Raw genomic sequence first — 26,485 nt, 5'->3', positions numbered from 1 at the left:
GGGGTGTGGTGTCTGTAGGCTACAATAATTCTTTGGATTTAGGGAGTCATTTGTAACTCATTTTCAGGACAGAAAGACATTGTCAGAATTAGGCTCTAAACAGTGAATTGTAAGTTACATTTAGAAAGTAGGTATTGTACTTGTGGGATAAATGAATGTAAAGATGCATTTTCTTAACAAAGGGCGTCTATAAATTACACTGACAAAGGGTAGGCAGAGCTGGACACCTTTCTCATAACAACTGCCAGCAAGGATCTTTCTGGCCCCCGAGTACATCCACAAATGGGAAGAAATTGGGTTAAGGGACAAACTAGGGAAAAGCTCCATCTAAAAGACCCTGATGCTACAGGTGGGAAGAGAGGATGACGGAGGATGACATTAACATGAGTTTGAGCAAATTCCGGGAGCTGATGATGCACAGGGAAGACTGGTGTGCTGCAGTCCATGGGGTTGCAGAGTTGGACACAACTGAGTGACTGAACTGAACAGCATCACGAAGGACATGTACCCTCCTCACAGCCTACTGAACATATTAGACCTGGACACATGATTACAGTATCACACTGCTTATGGCAATGTGAGAAAAGTAGACTGGAATGTAAGAATGTTTGGTATTTATAAGTTGTAAATCAAAAGAATGTCAAGGCAAAAGTGAAGATAAAGTAGAAAAGAACAGTCAAGACCTTATTCCCATTTTATAAGTCTTTATTGGTGACAACAGAATGTGTAAAAAAATGAATAAATTCCAGTGTTCACTTTTCTACATTTGAGGTTGGTTTAAGGTTAATATTTTCAGTTATAATTGAGGAAAATTTATTCAGGGATTCATGATTATTTTAAAAAATAGAAATATAAACTAATGATTAGTGAGATTACTGTTTTCCTTTTTACCACAGATGTCAGTTTTGTTTAACCTAAAATTATAAAATACATAGTATTTTAGTATAAAATACCAGTATTCTGTTTCCAGATGGATAATATTTAAGTAATGCCTGAAAAGTTTTCAGAGCATTTTTACTCACGTTATCTTCCACATATATTTATCTTCTAGGGTTCTGACAAGAGGGATTCAGGGCAAGTATTGTTTATGTTTCGTATATACAGAAAGGGAGGCCAAGAGAGATTTACACAACTTAAGGGGTAAAGTGCTGATTAACACTTTGTGACCATTATTTCAGTGATTTTTTTGCTTTGTCATGTTGCTTCTCACTATATTACATTGATAGTATAAATGTCATTATCCAGGTTATTTTATAGGATTCTCTTGGTGAAGCTGGTTGCATTGACCCCTCCATCAACTGACCAGTCTAATGGGGCAAGAATTTTTCCACATTTTTACATGTGGTTTGACTACTTCTGTCCTAAGAGAACAGTCTACTACCTGAGTATAAAAAATGTGATTAGAAAACACTATATCATTATGTTACTCCAACAAAGAGCCATCTTTCACACCTTTCCAAATAAAAAGAAACTTCAAAAAAGTTCTAGATAATCCTAGTAATGCACGTTATCATAAAAACTGGATGCCTTTTATCTGTTTCTTCATTGAGGTGAAAGAATGTAGCCTGGATTTCTTCCATCTAAAAACTTGAAGTCAGATCTGTGGTCGAACTCCAGATCTGATTTTAGCCTTGGGGAAACAAGGGACAAAATTCAACAGCTCAACTTTCTGAATGGCATGGATGATTCGATGAGCTCTTTTCTGTTTCTGCATCTGTTGGCCAGGAGACCTGGATGTGATAGGGCTTCAGTTCCTCAGGAGGGATAGAATCTGGGGCATTGCTCATGAGGTCGTGCCCCCGGAAGGATTTGGGGAAGGCTATGACATCTCTGATGCTTGGTGCTCCAGTGACAAGGCACATCAGTCTGTCTAACCCTGTAAAATATAAAGTTGATAATTAACAGAACATAATCTAAGGTTGAGAGTGACTTAGTTTTTCTATAAAGGTTGTACAAAACTTTTAAATAAGAGCCTTTAATAAGTTGCAGCTAATCATAGTTCCCTGGCCTTTTTAGGGAACTTTTGTTTGAGAGGTTCTTTTCTATCTCATTCTAGAAAAGTGCTCAGGACTAATATTCACATGCTACTGGGATCAATAGTCACAGCAATTAGTGAGACCTTAGCAAGTGCTCACTGAAGCTGAACAAAATTAGGTACTGTGCATGGGACGCCAGTCCCTGTTGTTGAGGGCCTACAATCCAGGTAAGCTTCCTAGAACCTCTCACACTCTTTTCTCATTTGAAAAAACTAGCAATGTGAGCAACCAGGGCCATCAGAAAGGCACTGGCATATTCCTGGTTTCACATAAGCTGAATACTGTGGAGCAGTACTTTTCATACTCCTATGAACGTGTCTGAGCCTCCAGGGAAGTGAGCAATATTGACTTCAGACTGTCTAGTTTTATTCTATTAAAAAACATTTTCAAATGCAAATTATCAGTTAAGTTTTATTTTTATAATTGGTTAAATATATTTTAAAAAACATATCATCAGGGAATCACCTGGTGGTCTGGTGTTAGGACTCCACGCTTTCATTGCTCAGACTGGGTTCGATCCCTGGTCTGGGAACTAAGATCCCACAAGCCACACAGCGTGGGCAAAAAAATATCAAAATGAAAAACACAAAATTCTTTAGAACTCTTGGGCTCACCTCATACCCTCTTTACTCCTCCACTTCTCCAAGCCCACCCTTCCTCATAAGCTGAGAGCCCAAATTTGACACTTAGGCAATGGACTGAAACAAGGCTTGAAAAAGGACAGATTGTTTACCTAAAGCAATTCCTCCATGAGGGGGCGCCCCATAATCTAAAGCCTGGAGCAGATGGGAGAGCAATTTCACATCTTCCTGAAATTCAAAAGATAATTTAAATACATACTGAGGGCCCCTATGTGCCACAATAATACAATTAGTTGCTTTAAAAAAAAAATATGAAAAAAGGGAAAATAAAAGTTGAATTAAAAAAGTACCTTTAGAAGCCTACAGTTTAGCAAGAGAATATGACAAGTCAGGGGTACTACATCATGCAGAGAAATGCCTGGGGCTCAGTAAATGCAGCCATTATGCTGATAATACAGACAGTAAGACCAATTAAGGACACAAGATATGGCCTCAGAAAAAGAAGGTAAGAAAGAGGACCTGGTCCTGTCACATGGGCTAAGAGGCGAGGTTATCAGGAAGGCAACAGTGCAGTTGCTGCCAGAAGAGAGACAGCTGTGGGCCGACAACAGGCTGCTGGATCTGATGACCACGGGCAAGATAACTTTCATAGGCAAGGCCTGTGGAAATGTTGCAAGTGTGTCTGAAATGGTTCCCTAACCAGACGATAGATCACAATCAAGTGGGGGAGACTTTAAGGAACAAATGCCCCAGTCTCACATCTAGAGCTTTTTTATTTTAATTGGTCTGCTGAGGAAAAGGGAGTGGTTTTCTAGTTTTGTTTTTAATGCTTTACAGTTGATTCTGTTCTAATGTGCAGAAGGGCTGAGAGGCACTGGTGTGTATGAAGAGAAGAAGTTCAAGCAATGTATTCTCACTGACATTTTGAGAAGCTTGAAATGAATGAAGAAAAAAAGAAGCTGGGAAACTGGTGGTTAGGGGTTTTGACTTAAGAGGAGAAAAGTTAAGGGAGTTTGTAACGTTTTTAAAGCTAGACTGTTCTGAGTTTTCCAGTCCCGGTCTCAGAAATAAAGTTACTCAATCCCAAATAACCCACCCCACAAAGTGATCTTTTAGGATCAGACTCTCTTGGACCTCCTGGACCAAAGATTTCCAAGGATTTCTTGGGCCTCCTGAAATCCATCCTAGCCTCCTGAAGAGTCATCAACAAACCACAGATTCTTAGGCTTGCATCTACATAGACTCTTCAGAAAATTCTGATTAACCCACTCTCTGTTATTATCATTAAAAGCTACCCCACCTCTAATACTAAGTGACATAAAATTCTTTCAAACTGCTCTCCTTTTCTCTAGAAGTATCAATATTTTCAGGACTTCCCTGGTGGTCCAGTGGTTAAGATTCTGTACTTCCACTGTAGGGAGCATGGGTTCGATCCCTGGTTGCGGAACTAAGATCTTGCATGCCCTGTGGTGTGGCCAAAACTGCACCCCCCACACCCCCAAACAACACAGTTTTTAGCCACTTCAGACTGCATCCACTTTGGAGCAATGCAGTGATTAGGAGGTTAGGAGCTTGGGTTCAAGAGCAACCCTGCCTGGTCCTGAATCCTGGCGCTGCTTGTGTCTGTGCTATGTGACTTTGGGCTAGGTTCATTAATCTGTTTATCTTTAAAATGAGTAGAATAAGGGTTTTAATTTAAAAAGTAAGTGTGAGGGAACTACCCTGGTGGTCCAATGGTTAAGAATTTGCCTTGTACCACAGAGCATGTGGGTTCAATCTCCGGTTGGGGAATTAAGGTCCCACATGCTGCCGAGCAGCTGAGCCCTTCACCACAACTACTGAGCTGTAACTATAGAGCCCACAGCTAAGATCTGACACAAAAGAAATAAATAACTGTGAGGATTAAATGTGTCCCTGCATATAAGGTGCTTAAACAGTGCCTGACATATAGTAGTCACTAAAAAATACCCATTATTTTCATTTATTTTTCAAAGTCTAACACTAAAGGTAGAGAAATAAACTGACACTCTTCTGTACCTACTGAATCCTCTATTCATAACAAATTTTAACAAAACAGACAAATATTAGGGTTTTAAAAAAAGGCCAGGTTAGAAGATGATGTTACCTTTAGTACTGTGGCCAGGACATAATGCTGAAGCTCTGAATTATGAATTCGGATAGAACCACCTCCTATCTCATTGCCGTTTAAAACCAAGTCATAGTGTTGGCTACGGACCTAGAAGATTCAAAGAGCCTTTGGGTTAGAGAAAAATCTCTAGTTTTCTCTTCCGTAGGTTGAAGGCACTGTAGCTACTTAGGGACAATGGCTCAAATCTGACAGTTTCTTCTGGGGCTTCTGGAACTGGGTCAGACCACGAAACCGGAAGTTCTCTGTCTTGTTTCCATATTTCCTTTTAATTTGGAAGTATAGATATCATACCTTGAGGGGCTCAGTGTAAAGAAGGTGAATGTCACTCGGATGGGGAGCAGTAAACGGGTGGTGGGCTGACTCCAGCTCTTGGGGATTTTCCTCCTTGGGAAGGAAGAGGGGGAAATCCACCACCCAAAGGAAGGAGAACAGAGCTGGGTCACGAAGCACCACTCCTCTTGCTTCTAGAAGGTCAGCACACTCCAGTCGTAATTTTCCCATCAAAGAGCACTGCAAACAAGATACAAATGTTAACTGCTGTGACAGAACAGGCAGCAAATGACACATGTGGATTCTAAAGCCAGGCCTTTCTCTGAGAAGTGAAAGTCGCTCAGTTATGTCCGACTCTTTGCAACTCCACAGCCTATTCAGTCCATGAAATTCTCCAGGCCTGAATACTGGAATGGGTATCCCTTCCCTTCTCCAGGGGATCTTGCCAACCCAGGGATCAAATCCAGGTCTCCCGCATTGCAGGTGGATTCTTTACCAGCTGAGCCACAAGGGAAGCCTAAGAATACTGGAGTGGGTAGCCTTTCTCTTCTCCAGGGCATCTTCCTGACCCAGGTATCGAACCAGGGTCTCCTACATTGCAGGCAGATTCTTTACCAATTGAGCTATCCAATTTACAGATGAGACACTCTCTGCCTCTCAGGAGAGAAGGATCTGAGGATGATCTGACTGCGACATTGCTGAGGATGATGGTCACACTCAGCAGACTCAGTGAGTATCTGCTAACACAGTGACTTGAGAACATAGGTACCAGAGCTTGATTAACATGGGTCTGTATCTCAGTTTGGCTACTGACTAACTCCTCTGCACCTTTTGCCATAGTAAAATGGAGATAAAATATCTAATCTAAAGACTGTTGCGACGATCAAGTCAGACAAGCTCTGTACTATGAACCAGTCATTATGATGAGTATTTCCTTACTGTTCCTGAAGGGTTGTGGGGAGGAGCTGATGAGAGGCTGGTATACACTTAACATTCAATAAATGTTGGCCATTATTAGGGAGGCAGTATGGGTCAGAGGTTACATTAAGAGTGTGACTTCTGGAACCAGGCTTTGTGGGTTAGAAGTCAAGGTCCTCCACCTCCTAGCTGTGTGAGTGTGAACAAATTCTTAACCTCTGTGCCTCAATTTTCTTGTGTAGTTGCTTAGTCATGTCCAACTTTTGCGACCCCATGGATTGTAGCCAGCCAGGCTCCTCTGTCCATGGGATTCTCTCCAGGCAAAAATACTGGAGTAGTGTATACCTATGACTGACTAATGTTGATGTTTGGCAGAAAACAATAAAATTCTGTAAAGCAATTATCCTCCATTAAAAAAAAAAAAGAATACTGGAGTAGGTTGCCATTTATTTCTCCACTCAAAGTTTACTTTTTTTTTTTTCCTGCACAACATATGTACTTCCCTAGCTAGGAATCAAATCCATGGCCCCTGCAGTGGAAGCACAGAGTCTTAACCAATTAGACTGCTGGAGAAGTCCAAGTTTTCTTACCTTTAAAATGGTAACAGTATCAGCACTTCTCTCAACAGGGCTGGCATGAGGATTAACTGAGTTAATATACACTAAGTACTTTGAACAGTGCTAGGCAAGCAGAGCGAGCTAACTGTGATAAGTGCTAACTATGACAGGCAGGGCACTCCTGAGAAAGAGCAGTTAGAATAGGAGCCAATATGCTCGCACACACGCATAGGTGCCACTCTGTAGCCTATTCTACCTGACACTTAGATACCCACACAGGGCACCTGCACTGTGACATATTCAGAATGCTAATGGTATTCCTCATAAATCAGGTTTCCAGTGTTATCCCGAGGATGTCCCAGAGCAATACCTTCCTGAGAGGAGAACACGAGCAGTTTTCAGTTCATATCAGGGAGAAGTTTAATAGCCAGATGAATCTGCGGCAGGATTTTTCTTTTTTTTTTTTGCGGCAGGATTTTTAATACAAAATCCCAAATTCTTTTTTAAGAAATGCATTGACACATTGTAAAACAATCATCAATCAATTAAAGTTAAGTATTAAAAAAAAAAAGAAATGCACTAACAATAAAATTTGTAATTAACTGGTGAATCCCCAGGCAAATTTAACAGTACTGGCTCATGGCTGGTATTCAAAAATAATGTTCATAAATGAATTAATTTAAAGAGTGACTATAGTTTCAAAAAAGTTGTAATTAAATAGCTTTCTTCACTCTTATTGCAGGGAAAGGGAAGGGCAGTAGATTAATGTAGGCTTGTAGCTGAACTCTGAAACTATTCCTTTGGAAGAAATAATGATAAATAAGCACAGTACAAATATAAATTAGTAGAATAAACTTGATAAAGTACAAATTAGGCACTATAAAGATATACTATAGTGCAGGGATGACTTTTTATCATGTTTGACATTTACTGTATATTTAGTATATTTTCTTTCTTTTTTTTTTTGGCTGTGCACTGTGGCGTCTGGGATCTTAGTTCTCCAACCAGGGACTGAAACTGGTTCCCACGGGGTGGAAGCACAAAGTCCTAACCGTGGGACCGCCAGAGAATTCCCTACATTCCTTAAATTTTCTTTTTAAGTATTTCTTTTTATTTTTTGGCTGCTCAGGACATGGGATATTAGTTCCTCGATGAGGGACTGAACCCATACCCCCTACATGCAGAGTCTTAATCACTAGACCATCATGGAAGTCCCCCCACCACAGCATATTTTCATGTTTGAGTTTCATACCACACTTTTGTATATTTTACAAAGAGGGCACAATACAGTCCATAGGGTCACAGCGTTGGACACAACTGAAGCGACTTAGCATGCACACACAAACCACACTTTGTATATTTTACAGTGATCTCTAAAGTTAAATCCACTGTTCATACATCTGAAGAATGGTGATTTAGCCAGTGTGTGGCAGCGTGTACCACCTCCCAGTTGCTGCTCCTGAGGAAAAAGGATTCTGTCTCAACTAAGTAGGACCAGGGGTGTCTGCCAGCCCAGCAGCTCTCCTGCAGTCTGATCCGTCCCTCCACATTTTCAGGAGTGCATTCTGTACAAAAGTTTGGGACTACCAACTTTTCTTAATCTGCTAAACTTCAAAAAGGAAAATTTTTTTCACAGTTATACAACGAGTATCAATAGCCCTCTCTCTACCTAAGTGGCTTTCCTAATCAGAGCCAGATCTAATCTGTGTGAGCAATGCCAATGGAGGCTGGTAGCTGATGCAAAAACTGTAGTTTTTACACAATGCATTATAAAATGCCTAAAGACATTTATTAATATAAAATCTGGACTTCTTTGTTGGCGCACTGGATAAGAATCCACCTGCCAATGCAGGGGACACATGGAACTTTATCAAAAAGACCAGAATCCTGGTCTGGGAAGATTCCACATGCCATGCAGCAACTAAGCCTGGGCACAACTACTGAGCCTGAGCTCTACAGACTGCGAGCAGCAAGAACCGAGCCTGAGAGCTGCAGTTACTGAAGACTGCATGCCACAATTCTGCTCTCCACAACAAGAGAGCCCTGTGCAATGAGAAGCCCCTGCTCGCCACAACTAGAGAAAAGCCCATCCAGCAACGAAGACCCAGTGCAGCCAAAAATAAATAAAATTATAAAATACATATATATAAAACCATGCAGAGCGGCTCCATTTTATGAAAGTAACGGTCAATTTCAAATATGCACTATACACACAGCAGAAGAGCGGCATCATTCAACACCAACAGCAGAAGCCTGGAGGAAATTTTTCTTACTGCTCTCTTGTGCTCTCCGGCAGTGAGCAGGACCACATCCTCCTCTTGGGTCTCCAACAGTCTGACGAGTCCCAAGCCTTGCTCCTCCATTATGAACTTAGCAACTGGAGAATTCCAGTTTTCATTGGTTTTCAGGAATATAGGTAAGACTTCCTGTGTAAAGAAAAAGACTTACAGTTTTTAAAAAGCAGGGGTGATTTATTTTTCCTGTAGTACAAAGATTTCTTGTCTCCAAAAGAAAAAGAACCTACATGAGATTATCTCTATTTCCTCCCTGATACTAAAGGGCTCTAAAAAGTAATCTCACAAAAATGAAAAACACACACACACACACACAAAAAAAAAAAAAGGGAAAGAAGGGTGGGAAGGGATGCCAGCAAGTAAGAGATTTCTGAAAATTTTTGGCAGGTTGCATGTGAGTGAAATAGGAATGACCAAAGAAGCAAGATGAAGGAAGCTCTAGCCTAGAGAACAGTGGAGCAGCTTCAGCACAAGAGGAATTGATATGGCCCAACACGTGGATACACCCCTACCTTCACCCCATACAAGGAACAAGCTCATTTCTGTCCCCTGCCTGCCCCTGTCCCCATCCTCCAGTGAACAAACAATTAAGGGAAACTGTTGTTTGTTCTTGCTCCCCTCTGTTGCAGCAGGGGCCCCAGTAAAGCCTTGCCTGAATTTATTTTTAAAAAAAGAAGGAACTGATCTCACCCTGCAAAATTCTGAGGCACAGGGCCCCCTGGGAAACAGCCATCCATCTTGCTGCTCACTCGAAAGTAAAGTAAACCTAACCATTTACAAAGGGCCCTTTAAACAGCTTTTGATATAGCTCATTCTTAAATATGTATAATTAATAATCACTACACATTGAATAAGCTATAGCATTAAAAAAAAAAAAAGACCCCTAGAGGAAAGAGATAATTTAGGGACCAAAGCAACTCTAATTTTCAAAGGTATTAAAAAAGACACTTTATCAATAAAACCAGATTAAAATGCAAAGAAGCAAGCAAGTGCTAGTAGGATATAAAAATATGACTACTTAAATTTCAATAGGAGAGCTGAAGAAATCTTCCCGAAAGAATAAAAAAGACAAAATGATGGAAAGGACATGAAAACAAAAGAGACATGCAAGTTACAAAAAGAGGTCCAACACATAAGTAAAGATGAAAGAAATTAAGCTTCATATTTAAAAGGCCCCTCAAGTGTGCAACACATGCAATGTTACTTCCATGTCTTGGTTATTATAAATAGTGCTGCTATGATCACTGGGGTGCATGTATCTTTTCAAACTAGAGTTTTCCTTTTTTTTAGATATATGCCAGGAGTGTGATTGCTAGATCAAATAGTTAACTCTATTTTTAGTTTTTTAAGGAACCTCCATACTGTTCTACATATTGGTGCATCAATTTACATTCCCACCAACAGTGTACGAGAGCTCCCTTTTCTTCATATCCTCTCTGGCTTTTATTATTTACATAGACTTTCTGATGATGGCCATTCTGACTGGTCTGAGGTGATACCTCATTGTAGTTTTGGTCTGCATTTCTCTAATAATTGGTCATCTGTATGTCTTCTTTGGAGAAATGTCTACTTAGGTCTTCTGCCCAGTTTTTGACTGGGTTCTTTGGTTTTTTGATATTCAGTTGTATGAGCTGTTTGTAAATTTGGAAATTATGCTCTTGGTGGTCACATCATTTGCAAATATTTTCTCCCAGTCCATAGGTTTTCTTTTTGTTTTGTTTATGATTTCCCTTACTGAGCTAAAACTTGTAAATGTGTCTAGGTCCCATTTGCTTGTTTTTGTTTTTATTTCTTTCGCCTTGGGAGGCTGATCCAACAAAGAATTGCTACAATTTATGTCAGAGAAAGTTTTGCCTATGTTCTCTTCGAGGAGTTTAAAGGTGTCATGTCTTATATTTTAAACATTCAAGCCATTTTGAGTTTACTTTTGTTTATGGTGTGACAGTATGTTCAAAGTGTGTTTTTACATGTGGCTGTCCAGCTTTCCCAATACCACTTGCTATAGAGACTGTCTGGGTAGTCCATTTTCAATCCACAAATACAGCATTTATACAGTTATGATCAGTGAATATATAATTCTGTATTCTCCTTTTCTTACAGATCATTATAACCTGAACATTTCCCCTACATTACAAACTTCAAAAAGGAACTTTAATATTTATTTCTTTAATTCTTCCTTAATTTATTAGACCACTCCCATATGATTTCATTTTATTCCTGTAAATAATACTGCGTGTAAGTGTCCTCATATCCAAGATCCTTTCTTTAAAGTATAGAAAATTACTGACTCAAAGAGCATGACTATTTTTAAAGTTATTGATTCCAAAATGATTGAGGCAATTCACACTTCCAGTGACAGTGTAAGAATGCCCATTCCCTGCTCCTTTTCCTCCAGATTTTAGTGTTACCATTCACCAAGCGAAGAACACAAAGTATATCTAAGGACAGGTATATTCAGAATTTAAAAAAGGATATGGGAAGAATAATGAATATTGGCTTTCTTTCACACTAACCATGCTTCATTTAAACCTTGGGCTTTATTTAATCTTCCCAACTGCATTAAAGTACTATTATTTATTTTTAAAAGGCTATGGTTCAAATTTGTATTCTGATTAACAGTAAATTCAACTAAGTTGGAGTCTTGGAGTTATACCCAGGGGTAAGATTAACTTTAAAAAGAAAAAGAAGTAGAAGATTGATCTGAAATAACAAACCTCTCAAAACTAATGATAGCATAAGAGCACAAGCAATTAATAGTTAAAAATATTGAATCCCTAAAAGAAAGGAAAAAAGCTGCTCCTTACCTCATTAAAATGGTCAGCTGCAAATTTTCTAATGGACTCAATGTCCTTCCTTTTCAAGTATTTCTGATGAAAGAAAAAGTAAATTCATCAAATATGACAGCTTCACAAACATGTCTATGAAATGGGAAAGAAATATATTTTGTGTCTTTCAATTGTAATAAGATTCAATAAAGATTTAATTTCTACTGTCAAATGATAAAATTTTAAGGCTTATTTCAGGGTGTATTCTTTCTAATTATGCAGGTCTCAATGAAAACAGCTGTGAATGTATTCCACAGAAGACTGTGCATACATAATACGTTCAAAATGTATCTTTACAACTGAATTGTGAAAGATCAACAAAATCAAAAAGGCTTGGAATTTGATTATTTCAGGTCACTTAAAATTCTTTGTATCTTATTTCTTTAAATTATCCCAATGTGTTTCTAAGTGAGACACTATGGCTATCATCATCACTAATATTCATGGAGCTCAGGTACAGGAGATATAAAGAGGTGAAAACATGGCTCATGACCCTGAAGTCTACATGCAGTTCATGATGCTTCTAATCTACTTGGGAAAGAATGGATATACTCAAATTGGGATAAATAATATCAAGAAATATATGTTATCCTTAGCTTACCTGAACATATTCACTATATCTGGACTAGAGTATGGGCACCAAATTACTTTTCACTGAACATATGAAGTGAATAACAGGTAATGGGACTGAATTTTTATATCCTTTTTAAAAATACTAATATGCTTATATATCCAACTGAGTAGTCTTTCAAAACAGTCATCCTATTCAAAATACATTTGGAACTCTCCTTCCTAAATTATTTCCAAAGCAGATGTGCTAACTACAGAAAAAAGACATGTCCCATTACTAAAGAGCCCATGCTTACCCAACCCAACCATTCTCCTACTCTCATTTCCATTCCTTTTGCTTTACATAGCTCCACCTCTTTTCTCTTTCCCTGTTATTAATACAATAGACCCCAGAGCCTCAGAAAACCTGACCCAACAAGCAATGGCTATGCTGGAACTGATACAGGACTGGGAGCCTTTGGACAAACTGAGACTGGAAACAGAAAAATAATCCCAAAGGAAGCACAGGAGAACTTTACAGCATTAAAAAGAAAAATAAAAGCACTAGATCTTGAGTGTAAACTCAAATTCACAAGGTTTTATCATTCTCTCCTTATAGTTCTAGAGACACTCAGTTCAGTTCAGTCACTCAGTCGTGTCCGACTCTTTGCAACCCCATGGCCTGCAGCACGCCAGGCCTCCCTGTCTATCACCAACCCCCGGAGTCTACCCAAAGTCATGCCCATTGAGTCGGTGATACCATCCAACCATCTCATCCTCTTTCATCCCCTTCTCCTCCTGCCCTCAATCTTTCCCAGCATCAGGGTCTTTTAAAATGAGTCAGCTCTTTGGATCAGGTGGCCAAAGTATTGGAATTTCAGCTTCAACATCAGTCCTTCCAGTGAACACCCACAACTGATCTCCTTTAGGATGGACTGGTTGGATCTCCTTGCAGTCCAAGGGACTCTCAAGAGTCTTCTCCAACACCACAGTTCAAAAGCATCAATTCTTCTGAGCTCAAGCTTTCTTTATAGTCCAACTCTCACATCCATACATGATTACTGGAAAAACCATAGCCTTGACTAGATGGACCTTTGTTGGCAAAGTAATGTCTCTGCTTTTGAATATGCTATCTAGGTTGGTCATAACTTTCATACCAAGGAGTAAGCGTCTTTTAATTTCATGGCTACAGTCACCATCTGCAGTGACTTTGGAGCCTCCCAAAAATAAAGTCAGCCACTGTTTCCACTGTTTCCCCATCTATTTGCCATGAAGTGATGGGACCAGATGTCATGATTTTAGTTTTCTGAATGTTGAGCTTTAAGCCAATTTTTTCACTCTGCTCTTCCTCTTTCATCAAGAGGCTCTTTAGTTCTTCTTCACTTTCTGCCATATGGGTGGTGTCATCTGCATATCTGAGGTTATTGATATTTATCCTGGCAATCTTGATTCTAGCTTGTGCTTCATCCAGCCCAGTGTTTCTCATGATGTACTCTGCATATAAGTTAAATAAGCAAGGTCACAATATACAGCCTTGACGTACTCCTTTTCCTATTTGGAACCAGTCTGCTGTTCCATGTCTAGTTCTAACTGTTGCTTCCTGACCTGCATACAGATTTCTTAAGAGGCAGGTCAGGTGGTCTGGTATTTCCATCTCTTGAAGAATTTCCCACAACTTATTGTGATCCACACAGTCAAAGGCTTTGGCATAGTCAATAAAGCAGAAATAGATGTTTTTCTCAAACTCTCTTGCTTTTTCAGTGATCCAGTGGATGTTGGCAATTTGATCTCTGGTTCCTCTGCCTTTTCTAAAACCAGCTTGAACATCTGGAATTTCACGGTTCATGTATTGCTGAAGCCTGGCTTGAAGAATTTTGAGCATTACTTTACTAGCATGTGAGATGAGTGCAATTGTGCGACAGTTTGAGCATTCTTTGGCATTACCTTTCTTTGGGATTGGAATGAAAACTGACCTTTTCCAGTCCTGTGGCCACTGCTGAGTTTTCCAAATTTGCTGGCATATTGAGTGCAGCACTTTCACAGCATCATCTTTTAGGATCTGAAATAGTTCAACTGGAATTTCATCACCTCTACCAGCTTTGATCGTAGTGATGCTTCCTAAGGCCCACTTGACTTCACATTCCAGGATGTCTGGCCTTAGGTGAGTGATCATACCATCGTGATTATCTGGGTCGTGAAGATCTTTTTTGTACAATTCTGTGTAATCTTGCCACCTCTTCTTAATATCTTCTGCTTCTAGAGACACTATTAGACTCTACATGACAAATTACATTTTTTTTTATTTAAGGAGAACGTTTCTCTCTGAAGCCTAAATGTGCCAATATTGAACATATTTACTTCCCAAAAACACATTCTAGAGAAGACATAGAATTGGCTCCACTTACTGCTCCTTTATGGATACATATAGCTTTGACAGTCCCTTGGGGTTTACTAAGGGCATCTTGGAGAAATCCAACTTCTGTGTTTCTGAACATGTCACTGATATCTACAATCTGGAAAACAGAAGAGAATAAGGTAACTAAACGTGAGGTCATTTTCATCACAAAACCTTTTACAAACAAGAGTTTAAAGAGGAGAGTAGATCTTAACATTTACAGAGCACATTCATCGAGTGTTCACTGCAGGTTGGGCATCATAACAATGTTAAGGTACTGATGTATTAGTTCATTTCATCTGTACAACAAGAGTATGAGGTAGGCCCTCTTATTATCCCCATTTAATAAAGAGGAAACCAAGGCACAAAGAAATGACTTACCCAAGATAACACAGCCAGTAAGTAGCAGAGCCAGAATTTAACTTAGGCAGCCTAACTTAAGAAGAACCACCATTTCACATTACAAAAGAAACAAGGAGTGGTTAGCCTGGCTGCTGTAAGCAGGTAGGTAAAACTTTCTTTGTGTTACATTTTTTTCATTATAAGAATTAAGCGCTGCCTATTTGTGGACCAGGCAGAATTCAGTTTCTAAGGAATCTACATTGAGAACTGAGATAAATGTCATCAACATTACAGCAATGAAGAGCTGTTGCTCTCTAAGAGAAAATAAAAAGAGATTTCCTAAGGGAAACTGCTCTGTGAATAAACATTTCCCATGTTTGACCTCTTTATAGACCAGGGAAAGAGAATAAATAACCCTTAATCATTTGCCTTCCAAATGCCATTTTAGCTTAAGAAAAATTCGAGAGGAAAGAGTATGTTTTTTTTCTTTCAAGTTGCCATTCATATCCATATAACGAATAACCTGTCAGTAGTAAAACACAGCAAGAACCGTGCTCTTGAAAATGGATCTTGGAACACAGTAGATAGAGAAAAGGTATTGTAATGCTAACGTGCTTTCTTCTCTCTTGCTGTAGCTGGGTAACAACAAAGGTAACAAGCTAAGGGAACAGCAAAAAATATGATATAACAGTGTAACTGGTTGTAAAGGTTTAAAGTGGTTCAAAATTGACTACAGGACCATTTGGGGGCAGAGTCCTGGGAAAAGTGAAGAAAAGTACCTTCATCCCAAAGCGAGTGTCAGGTTTATCAGTTCCATAGCTGGCCAATGCCTCAGCAAAAGGCATAGAAGGAAAAGGGACCACCACGGGATCTTTGTCACTGGGCCACGAATACTGGAGCAAGCCCTCAATCAGACTCTGGATGCCTGTCTGGTCTACAAAGGACATCTCTATGTCAATCTGAAACCAAAACAACATATGGAAACTAACTTAAAGAGCCATCATATTCACATGGACATACACAGTTATGTATTTCTCGTTTCAAATTACCATTGGATTCTGTTCTTAATATGTGGGGGAGCAGGTTAAATATTGTAGTATGTGCTAATGCTCTACACACATCAAACTGTTAGTTCCCACAACTATCTCATGGCTGAAGGCTCAGACAGGCTAAGTGACTTCTGAGTGTGTGCAGTTAAACTGTATTTGATCTTAAAGTCTGTCCATCTCTAGATTTTATGGTTTTTGTGCTTCACCTACACTGGTTAATATGATATCACATAGAAACTAAATCATAATAGCTTTGTTCACACTGACTAGATCTGTTTACAGATTAAATATGAACACAAAAAATTGTTGGTTTTAGTGCACAAGAGATTTTTTTTAAAGAACTTTATCATATCATGGTCATTGAAACACTTTAGGAATCTGTCCTTCCTTAGTTTATGACCATATTCTTTTTTTTTAATTTATATATTTATTTATTTTTGACTTTTGTCTTTTTTTTTTCCTTTATTTTTACTAGTTGGAGGCTAATTACTTTACAATATTGTAGTGGTTTTTGCCATACATTGACATGAATCAGCCATGGATTTACATGTGTTCCCCACCCTGAACCCTCCTCCCACCTCCCTCCCCATCCCAGTTTATGACCATATTCTTTTTTTAAATTTATTTTTTGATTGAAGGATAATTGCTTTACAGAATTTTGTTGTTTTCTGTGAAACATCAACATGAGACCATATTCTTTGTAAATGGATCAAAAATTAAATAATTAATGCCTTAACTACAGGCTGGTTTAATTAAATATCTGATAGATAAAATGCAATGAGAAGAAAGTATAATTTCTGTCCACATTCTTGGGTGTAGCAAGGCTGAATCAATAAGAGATGAATGAATATAACTAAGTACCTGAGTAAATTCGGGCTGTCTGTCTGGTCTCGAACCTTCATCTCGATAACATCGGGCAACCTGAAAATATCTACAATTGGAGGATAGCATTAATTCAGTCAGGATTCTAGAAACACACACACACTTTCCCCTAATAGTTCCTGGCAATGCAGGCTATGAAATAATAATACTAAAACAACATAAGAAACTGTAAAATTCTTAATGACGCGCTAACCTAATCAGACATATGGTTGACCCATGAGAAGTTAATTGCTCTATATACTGTCTTAAAAATATACAATGGCACCTTTGGATGTTCATATATTAGACTGACACAGGACAGCCCATGCTTCTTTATACATACTCTTTTGCTTCAGCCAAATTGAAATACCTACTGCTCCATGAATATACTTTAGCCTTCCTGGGCTATGCTGTTCCAACTTTCATTTTCACCTGCCGAAATGCAGCTCTGTCCCAGAAGGCCTAGATCACAAAGTTTTTAATGATATTCCCCAAAACAATATAATTTCCAACTACTTAATGCAACCAGTTTGCAACTCTCAGCATACTTATTTTGGGTTTATGTCACACTTGGTCTTTTTTTTTTTCACACTTGGTCTTATTATCCTGTTTTGTCTTACTAGATTCATCAGCTCGAGAGCAAAACCTATTCTTTTTTGTTTTTAACCGCTTGCCCCATCTATTAGCATAGAGCTTTGTATATGATGGACACCTAATAAATCTTTACATAGTAACCACACGTTTTTAAGGTATTTTACAAGTATTTTCCAAACTCTCATACAGTTTTGAACCTTCTTTTAAAAGATTAGACAATTTTGTGTTTCCTTTCCCTCTTTCCCCTCTCTTTTCCTTTTTTCTGGCCACTGCTAGCATAAAGAAAGCTCACCTGTCTAGACCACCAACCATCAGAAGCTGCTTAAACTGTTGAGGACTCTGAGGGAGAGAATAAAACTTCCCAGGTTCCCTGGATGGTATTACAAACTCTTTTGCACCCTTTGAATGAGAGAGAGGGAGTGCAGAAATATTATTAAAAAAACATATCCAAAAAATAAAAAATTAAAAAACATATCCAACAACTGGTAGTAGTCAATACTTCAGTTCCTCAATGAAATCCACTGAAGGGCAAAGTTCCCACAATGACAGTTCATTTCTTACTCATCCTTCAGTCCCCAAAAGGTTTACACATAGTAGGCTTTAAATAGTATTTGTACATATTAAGTATAATAATATTGGTATATATTAAGTATACTTAATATTATGCTTGTTGAAATGAATGCCCAGTTCTGTTACTAGTTAAAAGGTTTTTTTTTTTCTAAATCTGGAATCCTGTTCATTTGTTTATTATTTTTGGCTGTGCTGGGTCTTCGTTGCTATGCAGTGGTTTTCTCTAGTTCCAGCAAGCAGGAGCTATTCCCCAGCTGTGGTGTGCAGGCTTCTCATTGCAGTGGCTTCTCTAATTGCAGAGCATGGGCTCAGAGTGCACAGGCTTCAGTAGGTGTGTTGTGTGGGCTCAGCAGTTGCGGGGCACATGGGCTCCGCGGCACATAGAGTCTTTCTGGACCAGTGATAGAATCCGCGTCCCAGCACCGGCAGGCCGATTCTTAACCACTGGACCAGCAGGGAAGTCCAACTAAAAGGATTTTGTGCATCAGTTCCTATGCAAGTAATTCTTAATTGCTTTTCTAAATTTAAACTATAATTTTATGAGTCCATGGACTGTATAAATATCAGTGTATGGAAATGTCAGTTCTTAATGAACCACTGATTTAGTTTTAAAGAACCAATTCATTATTGATTGGTAGCTATAAACCTCAATGGAAAGAAAATGATATAGGATTAAAAGATTCTGACTAAAAGTACTAACCCATACTTTTTCTCAACTCTAAAAAATACCTAGTTAACGTGACCATCCTAAGGCAGTAAAATAAAAGAAATAGAACTAAGGGAATATAAAAGCAAAGTGGTCTAGTTTCATAACTAACAGGATATTATTAGTAGGTTGACTTAAGGAATATACATACCCCTGGAGTCCTCTTAAATAATGTTGGTGTTTCTACATCCACAAAACCTAAAAAAGAGAGAAATGTCAGAATTTAATAGATGGGAATTTACCAAATATGAATTTACCAAGTACAGTCCAACAAATCTGAGACTACCATTTAATTAGGAATTTTGACTGTAATAAGTTACCAAGCACATTAATGCTGGTTTCTACCAGTTCAAGAGGGAAGCTGAAGATTTTAATAAAATTCTATTCTGTTCATGAAGTTTGTACTCCTGTCCTGAAATAATTCTGTTGATGGATTCTTGTGTATTGAACTGTTCTGGTTTTCCTCCTGTTCTGCTAGCATAGCAAATATAACAAAAATATAGTAGAAAAAAGTTCAGGGCTGATTGACATTTCTTCTTCTTCTTTCTTTTTTTCTTTTTTTTTTTTCTTAAATTTTATTTAATTGGCTGCCTCAGGTTTTAGTTTGGGCATGTGGGATCTAGTTCCCTGACCAGGGATCAAACCTAGGCCCACTGCTTTGGGAGTGCAGTCTTAACACTGAATCACCAGGCAAGTCCCTCATGTGACGTTTCTGAGCTCCCAATAAATGATGTACAAGCATGAGAAACAATTAAGAAAACTTACAGGTAACAATCAAAGGGCTGGTCCACCTTCAATGTGATGGGGAATACATTGTTGATGTACACAGGCACTATCACCTTGAAAAGTCTATGTTTATGACTCAGTAGGGAACTAAATTATGCTTTATGTTACTAAATTATGCTCTAGGATAAAACACATGGAAATTACTGTTTCTTTCCTTACCATGTAGATTACAGAGATATTCCCGCATTTTCATGACCATCTGGGATCTCAGTCGCAGGTTATACTGCATTTGGACACTACGCAAATCTAAGTAGCGGTACTGCAAACGAAGAGCCTCTGTTTTCTAAACAAATGGAAAGATTTTCATGTTTAAATATGCTTCAAATATTAAAATATTTCAAATATGTTTCAACCATTAAAAAGATATTAACTTTAGACACAGACTGAATTTTCAAAAACTTTAGCTCTATCTTTAGCTTCTAGCAGTTGTATCTACACCAGCATCCTTAATTCCCACAATTTCTAGGCTTGTTACTAGTACAGATTTTACATTTTTCAGGGAACCACACTTCACTGACTGAAATTTGTCTACTTTTCTAAACTTGTATCCATTCATTTCTTCCCCCTCTTTTTTTCTTTTTTGACCATACCATGTGGCTTATGAAACCTCAGTTCCCCAACCAGGGATTGAACCTGGGCCATGGCAGTGAAAGGATTCTGGAATCCTAACCACTAGGTCACTGGGAACTCTCTCTATCCATTCGTTTTTAAGCCTGGAGTTTGATCTTGAAAAAACAGAAAAAGTAAAGATTTCAAAGATTATTAAAAAATAAACAGCAGAGCCAAAAACAGCCACGACTTTATCACCTGAACGGGAGAAGTGTAAGAAATACAAGGGAGCAGAGGATGACGCTACAACTGTACTAGCAGGAACATAACGAGGAGGCCTGCGTATTTTTTAAGATGATAAATCTTTGCCTCCCTCTTGTGCTGACAACTTTTTTAAAAAAAGTCCTTTCCCCAGAATAGGTTATTTCTTTGACACTAAAATAGAAATAGAAGAACTATCTGCCACTTCTCTTTTTAAGAGCTCACAGCTGGGGGAAAACTGTACATTTCCTTCCCCCCACCCCAACAAGGTCAACTCTGTAATTATATTGCCTCTTCTAATTAAAATATTAAGTACTGGGAACTGAAATGTAAGACAAAGTGGCCATGCAATTAATTTAAAAATGTTTTATACGTTAGTTTACAAATTAGGTATTATACAGGTAACTATAGATTATTTGTGATAATTGTAGATAATTGTCACAAAGCTGAAAATTAGCTGGGCTTACATATTCGGGGCTGTCTAGCTTTCTCAAAGAATATCCTAAATTAAAGTAATCGTATTTGTATGATTTATAAACATTTTATCCTTGTTAGAGGCTTAAACTTAATATGTGCATTGTTAGAGGCTTAAACTCAATATATGCCATTTGACATTCAATGGTAGACATAAATTTCCTTTCAAAATATAAAACCATAGCAACAAAAAAACTTGAACAAAATGACACCTAAGTCTTAAAGACAACCATGTTTGCAACGGTCTGAAAACACATTCTAGCTTAATGAAATGTTGATATTTAAAACAGTTTACCAGGAAATTGTAAAACTAGAAGAATAATACATGACATAGCTATAATAGAATGCTTAATTTCGTAGAAAAACTTTTTCTTAAAACTCCAAAAACACTTTGCTGGGGGTACTCTTTCTACTCCCTTCTGATGTCTATGTCAGAAGCTTTCTCTATCTCCTTTATACTTTAATAAAACTTTACTGCACACAAAAAAAACAAAAAACAAAAAAAACCCACTTTGCTGGTTACCAACATTTTCTAGACACTCTATTTTATTAGTAACAGAGGATGGCACCTTCATAAAGTCCTTAATTTCAAAGGGCAGCTTCTTGCAGGAATTCAGAAGTTTAGCTGTCTTAACTTTGATTTCAATCTCACCTGTTGGCATTTTCTTAAAGAGAGAGAGAAAAGACCTGTTTTAAAAACCATTCAATCAATCATATACACAATGAATATTTATGAAACGCAAGCATTTATTTACATATGTAAAATGCAGGGGGTGCTAATAGTGCATAGTCTAAAACATAAATGTCTGTGTATGACTTTGACGTTCTTATGCATCTTTGTGACTGATGAGCTCATTAACAAATGTCTTAACATGCATATTTATTTAGGTGTTTATGTTCGCAGTGACGATTTTTAAATCTGTAGGTTCATCTGTAGAACCTGCAGAGCTTTAGTGCTAGATATCTAATAGATACACAGTCTCTGTTGCCTGAATGTGTTGATAGTGCAAATGTACACAGGTAAAATTTAAATAGTTTCTAAATTACTAACTGGATTCTCTTGTCCTGGAGGTCGGGAAATTACTGTCCCAGACACTTGCACCACAGATTCCATGGGGGCTTCACATAAAATCTTCTTCACTGAAGCAGCAGACTACAGAGTAAGAGGGAAAAACAGTTCCAACAAACACGTGAACTTAAAGAACTCTGCAGCAACTGTAGATTATGGCTTAGAAAAATGTTAATACTCATAGCTTAATTACCATAAATACCAGGGCTGCTGTTAATGACTTTATTAAAGAATTTGGTTAAAAAAAAAATTTGGTAAATTGAATCCCCATTTTGACACCATATAAACGAGCATGTAAAACTATTAGTTAAGAATTAAATTTTTTTTTCCTTAAGAGAAAGTAAGAAGAATGATTAATGCAAACAAGCCCCACATACTTTAAAGGCAACTGTCTCCAGGGTTAAACTTAGGGACAGTTAAATCCAGGAGCAATGAAAGACTTCTCCTAGGTTAGCTATGCTCATCTCTGATACCTGAAAGATAACCCGTGACTCTTTACTAATTCAAACATTAACAGCTGAGTAAATCTTATTTTTCTCAGGCATATAAACATTTGTAAATATTACCACAGTAGAAACCAATTGGCCAAGAAACATGGCAAGAATTCTTTATCTAATTTTAATGGTAATTATTTTTGGAGCAGGTAGTACCTTCACATGGCTCAAACTCAAAGGGTACAAACAGATCTACAGTGAAAAGTCTCTCTCCTATCTTTTCCCTCCACCCCTTAATTCCCCTCCTGAGTGATAACTCAATGTTATGTGTCCTTTCAGGGACATTTTGTCACACACACACACACACACACACACACACACACACACACACACACCCTTTTTAGTACAGATAATATCACTCTACATGCTCTTCTGTATCCTGTTTTCATATCTAACAATACAATTTTGATTTTTTCCCATATTAGTATATAAAGAGCTTCTTCCAGCTTTTCCTTGCTGTGAGGATGTACATTAATTTTTATACCAGTCCTTTATTGGGGAACATCTAAGTTATTCCCAACTTTCCTTCAATTAAAAACAATTCAGCAGTGAACAATCTGGTATTATATTTGTGTCATTTTGCATCTGTTAGTCTGTCTGTAAGATAACTTTAAGATAACTGATTAGAACTGGAATGAGTGGTTCAAAGAATATATGCATTTATGGTTTTGATATTCCCAAATTGCCCTCCACAGTACTAGTGCCAATTTGCACTCCCTCCAGGAATGTATGAGCATTTATTTTCCCAAACACTGTGTGTTGTCAATCTAATGCATCTAAAATAACAATTCTGTATAATTTTTTTTTTTTTTTGGCCATGCTGCATGACTCGCAGGGTCTCAGTTCTTCAACCTTGGGCCATGGCAGTGAAAGCCTGGAATCCTAACCACTAGGCCACCAGGGAATCCCCCAATTCTGTGCAATTTAATTCACATTTTTCTGTCTATAAGTGAAGTTGGCACATTTTCATATGTCTACAGACATATAAAAAAACAGCCATTTATATTATATCTTCTTTTCTATAAATTTTATGTTCACATTCTGCATTCATATTTTTACTGGATCACTGGTCTTAAAAAAATGTTTTTTTAGAGAAATTAGTCCTTTGTCTGCAACATGAATTGCACATATTTTTTCCCAGTTTTTCATCAGTCTTAATGCTGCTTATAGTAGTTTTAACAAAAATCTCAAGCACACTGATCCATGCTTCGTTTATTCTAACCACAGCATCAAAGAAACTTTCAGATAACAGGAGGACCCTTCTATTACCTCATCCTGGGGAATGACAACTTGAACAAGTCCATGGAAATCTCTTAGGACCAGGAAGATATTTTGCCTGATTAATGAAGAAAATGAACATATTAGGATAAAATCTCTGAGACCAAAATTTAAGCAGGCAAAACAAATTAAACAAAAAAACCCATGCAATTTCTCACATTCTTTTTTTATAATAAATACTGTGCTTCATAGCTATCTATATTCATGTAATTATCTACATAGCTTATTAAGGAAAGAACACTTTTTTCATTTGCAATATCAATTTTTATTAGCTATATGTACAGCTTACTAATACTATCCAGATGACTTATTAATAAAAAGGCAGATTTTTAAAATTTTATTAGCTTAAGTCTCTATAAGAAAATTTAACTAAATTTGGAAACTTTCTACATATTAAAATCCAAAAATAATATCTTAGGATATTAGAGACATCTGATTGGTCATTTTTTAAAATGCAGCAATATAAAATCTTACCTTTTTCTAAATATAAGACTCAATGGACATGTGTTTAAGCAAACCCTGGGAAACAGTGAAAGACAAAAGTCTGGTGTGTTGCAGTCCATGGGGTAGACTTAGCAACTGAACACCACCACCACCAAGTATGAGATGCAATCTAAAATTTTCTAAAAGAGGTCTAATACTAACTTAAACCTCTACAAACCATCAAAAGGTCCCCAAATCCCAATATTTTAGCATTCAACCTACATTTCTCACATTGTTTTTAATACCAAGAAGAGGTACAGAAAAGCCCCCTCAGATTTTCATTTCAGGAGATAGAAGTCACCAAATGTATGGGTCAAATATCCACCCAATGGGGACATATTTTTTAGGAAAGCCACACAATCTATGTGTTTTGCAGCTCTTCATTGTGAATTAATGTGCTATTCACATATGTTCTAGAAATATAGAGCCAAACAACAAAAAAATGGACTCAACATCAAGGAATCATTGATTATATTTTTAGGCTTTTCTCTACCTAAATTTAGAATAAAATATGCTTTTTTATGCTATTGAAGCTTATCAGCTTACCCAATTACTGGTCCTAGGAACTCTTCAATCTTAGTAAATCTAGGGACATTTCTGTCCTCTGGTGGATCACACTTCATTATTATACCCTTCAACAGATGTTACTGGTACTTACTGAGTGCCACTATTTGAGTCTTTCAAAACAAAACAAAACAAAACTGAAAACTCAATGACTTCTGAGAATCCTGTAAGAGTTGCAAAGTTTTTATTCTTCTGACGGTTAAAAATTAATAAAGGTTTGAAATTGCCTTGGGAAAACCATCATCATGTGTTCTTACACCACTTGCCTCTACCTTCGGAACTGAATCCATCCACACAAGGTGACTTCTTGGCCTAAGTGAGAAGAACGCAACTCTCCACACGTGTTGGTCCGGGCAACAAAGCTACTGAGTTCTTTGAAAAAAGAGGGGGGAAAAGGCAAGATTAAAAACATATCATTTGCAAATTTCTGAGAATAGACTCTCAAATCATACCATCTTCGGTATTTCATGTCAATGGATAAAATCTAAAGTTGAAGAATGTAATCAATCACTATTAAAATTGCCTGCAAATGTGTCAAAATCCAAGTGACTAACTGTCAATGTAAAATTTTGCCTGGTCTTAAGACTATAAATATTTTTGATCACTCAGCGTTTTCACTGATTCGTTCTTAACAGTGCACATTCTTCCTCAAATGAAGTAAAAGTCCCGGAAATTACAGAAGTTTGTTGGTGCAGTAACTGGTTTTAGTATAAGAATCTAGAGTGAAACAGTTACTTGTACACTAAAAAACCCTATTCAAAGTATTCTCAAGTATGCAAGAATATTTTAGGCTTCTTATTTAGGCATCAATTAAATGAATAGACTATTCATGCGGTTACTCTACTGGTCTTTTTAAACTCCAGGGGAAAAAATAAAAAAGGAAGAGGGTGAATAATGTGCTTCTACACATAAAGCTAGCCAGTCAAGACTTGAGGGGAAATGGAATAAAGCACTCTGGCTGCAGAGAACAAGAGGCAGTGCTGTTCAGAGGACAAAGCTCCATCCTGCATTCACCTGGAATTCTCCTCTGTGAACTCAGTACCAGCCTTCGGGAGGCAGAACTCCAGATCAATTGGGTGGTCCTTCTGGTGGGTGTGGATAATCCCCTGCACAGTCGACTTAACCAACGGGAGAACATGTTGGAGCCGCAGGATGGTAAGACGCTCAGGAATCTCACGCTGAGGTGTTGGATGGTGGTCAAAAGTCAGTTTAGGCACTATAACAAATCCCTTAAAACGCCAGGAGTTCCCACTGTCTTCAATATTGAAGCCCTTGTACGCTGAACATTCAAATGCTCGTGTAGGTAAACTAGATAAATCTGCAAAGTCTTTGGGGCCTTTGGGGAAGGTGAGTAGGGTAAAGATCTTTTAACACCCTTTCCCCCTTCTCAATGCATCCGTTTGCACTTCTATTAACAAAGGTAGGCCAGAAGCGACGAGCGAATGACTCCATACAGCAGCGCAGGGAGGGACACCACGACCGTGCAGAGGCAGCTAGGGGCCGGTCAGCAGTACACGCCCTGCCCGTCTTTCCACGCTTTCCTGAAGGTTCCCGCGGGCAGAACCAGAAAATAGGAAAGAAATCAGCCCCGCATTTCAAACCTCCCAAACCTGTCGGCCGACCTCTAGTCTTCAGAAGGAGGAAGGCAAGCGAATCCACAATGTTTCTAGGGCCTGAAACCACGCACACATGGAGCTGGGCGACATGCACTCCTCAGCCCACCCCGCGACGAACCAAAATTACGGTAGAAGGAGTCAACCAATCAGAGCGCGGGGGAGGGGGAAGGGTGTCGTCGCAGCCATCTTTACTACGGGAGGAAATTTGAAGGAGT

The 26,485-nt window shown here is 38.1% G+C and overlaps 1 protein-coding gene across 4 annotated transcripts; it reads right to left on the bottom strand.

Annotated features, from left to right (window-relative positions):
• Window positions 1-1,429: 1,429 nt before the first annotated feature.
• On the bottom strand, window positions 1,430-26,375 carry DARS2 (aspartyl-tRNA synthetase 2, mitochondrial). Of its 4 annotated transcripts, XM_043923949.1 has the most exons (17): window positions 25,669-26,375; window positions 24,927-25,026; window positions 23,599-23,665; window positions 21,818-21,919; window positions 21,336-21,431; window positions 19,642-19,765; window positions 18,848-18,894; window positions 17,713-17,819; window positions 16,827-16,896; window positions 15,696-15,875; window positions 14,585-14,692; window positions 11,610-11,672; window positions 8,785-8,937; window positions 5,058-5,276; window positions 4,743-4,853; window positions 2,770-2,845; window positions 1,430-1,876 (listed from the first exon to the last, which is right to left on the bottom strand). In XM_043923949.1, exons 1-17 carry the CDS (start codon window positions 25,790-25,792, stop codon window positions 1,662-1,664), a joined length of 1,962 nt encoding a protein of 653 aa, XP_043779884.1. In that variant the 5' UTR covers window positions 25,793-26,375; the 3' UTR covers window positions 1,430-1,661. The 4 variants fall into 4 exon arrangements, with proteins under 4 accessions (XP_043779884.1, XP_043779885.1, XP_043779887.1 ...); XM_043923950.1 differs by lacking the exon at window positions 4,743-4,853; XM_043923952.1 differs by lacking the exon at window positions 25,669-26,375 and having other exon boundaries at window positions 24,921-24,992.
• Between the last annotated feature and the right edge of the window lie 110 nt (window positions 26,376-26,485).

The sequence above is a fragment of the Cervus elaphus genome, chromosome 14 (genome assembly GCF_910594005.1).
Source record: "Cervus elaphus chromosome 14, mCerEla1.1, whole genome shotgun sequence".
NCBI lineage: Eukaryota > Metazoa > Chordata > Mammalia > Artiodactyla > Cervidae > Cervus > Cervus elaphus.
The sequence above is the reverse complement of the archived record's forward strand: the minus strand, read 5'-3'. Positions and strand labels throughout refer to the sequence as shown.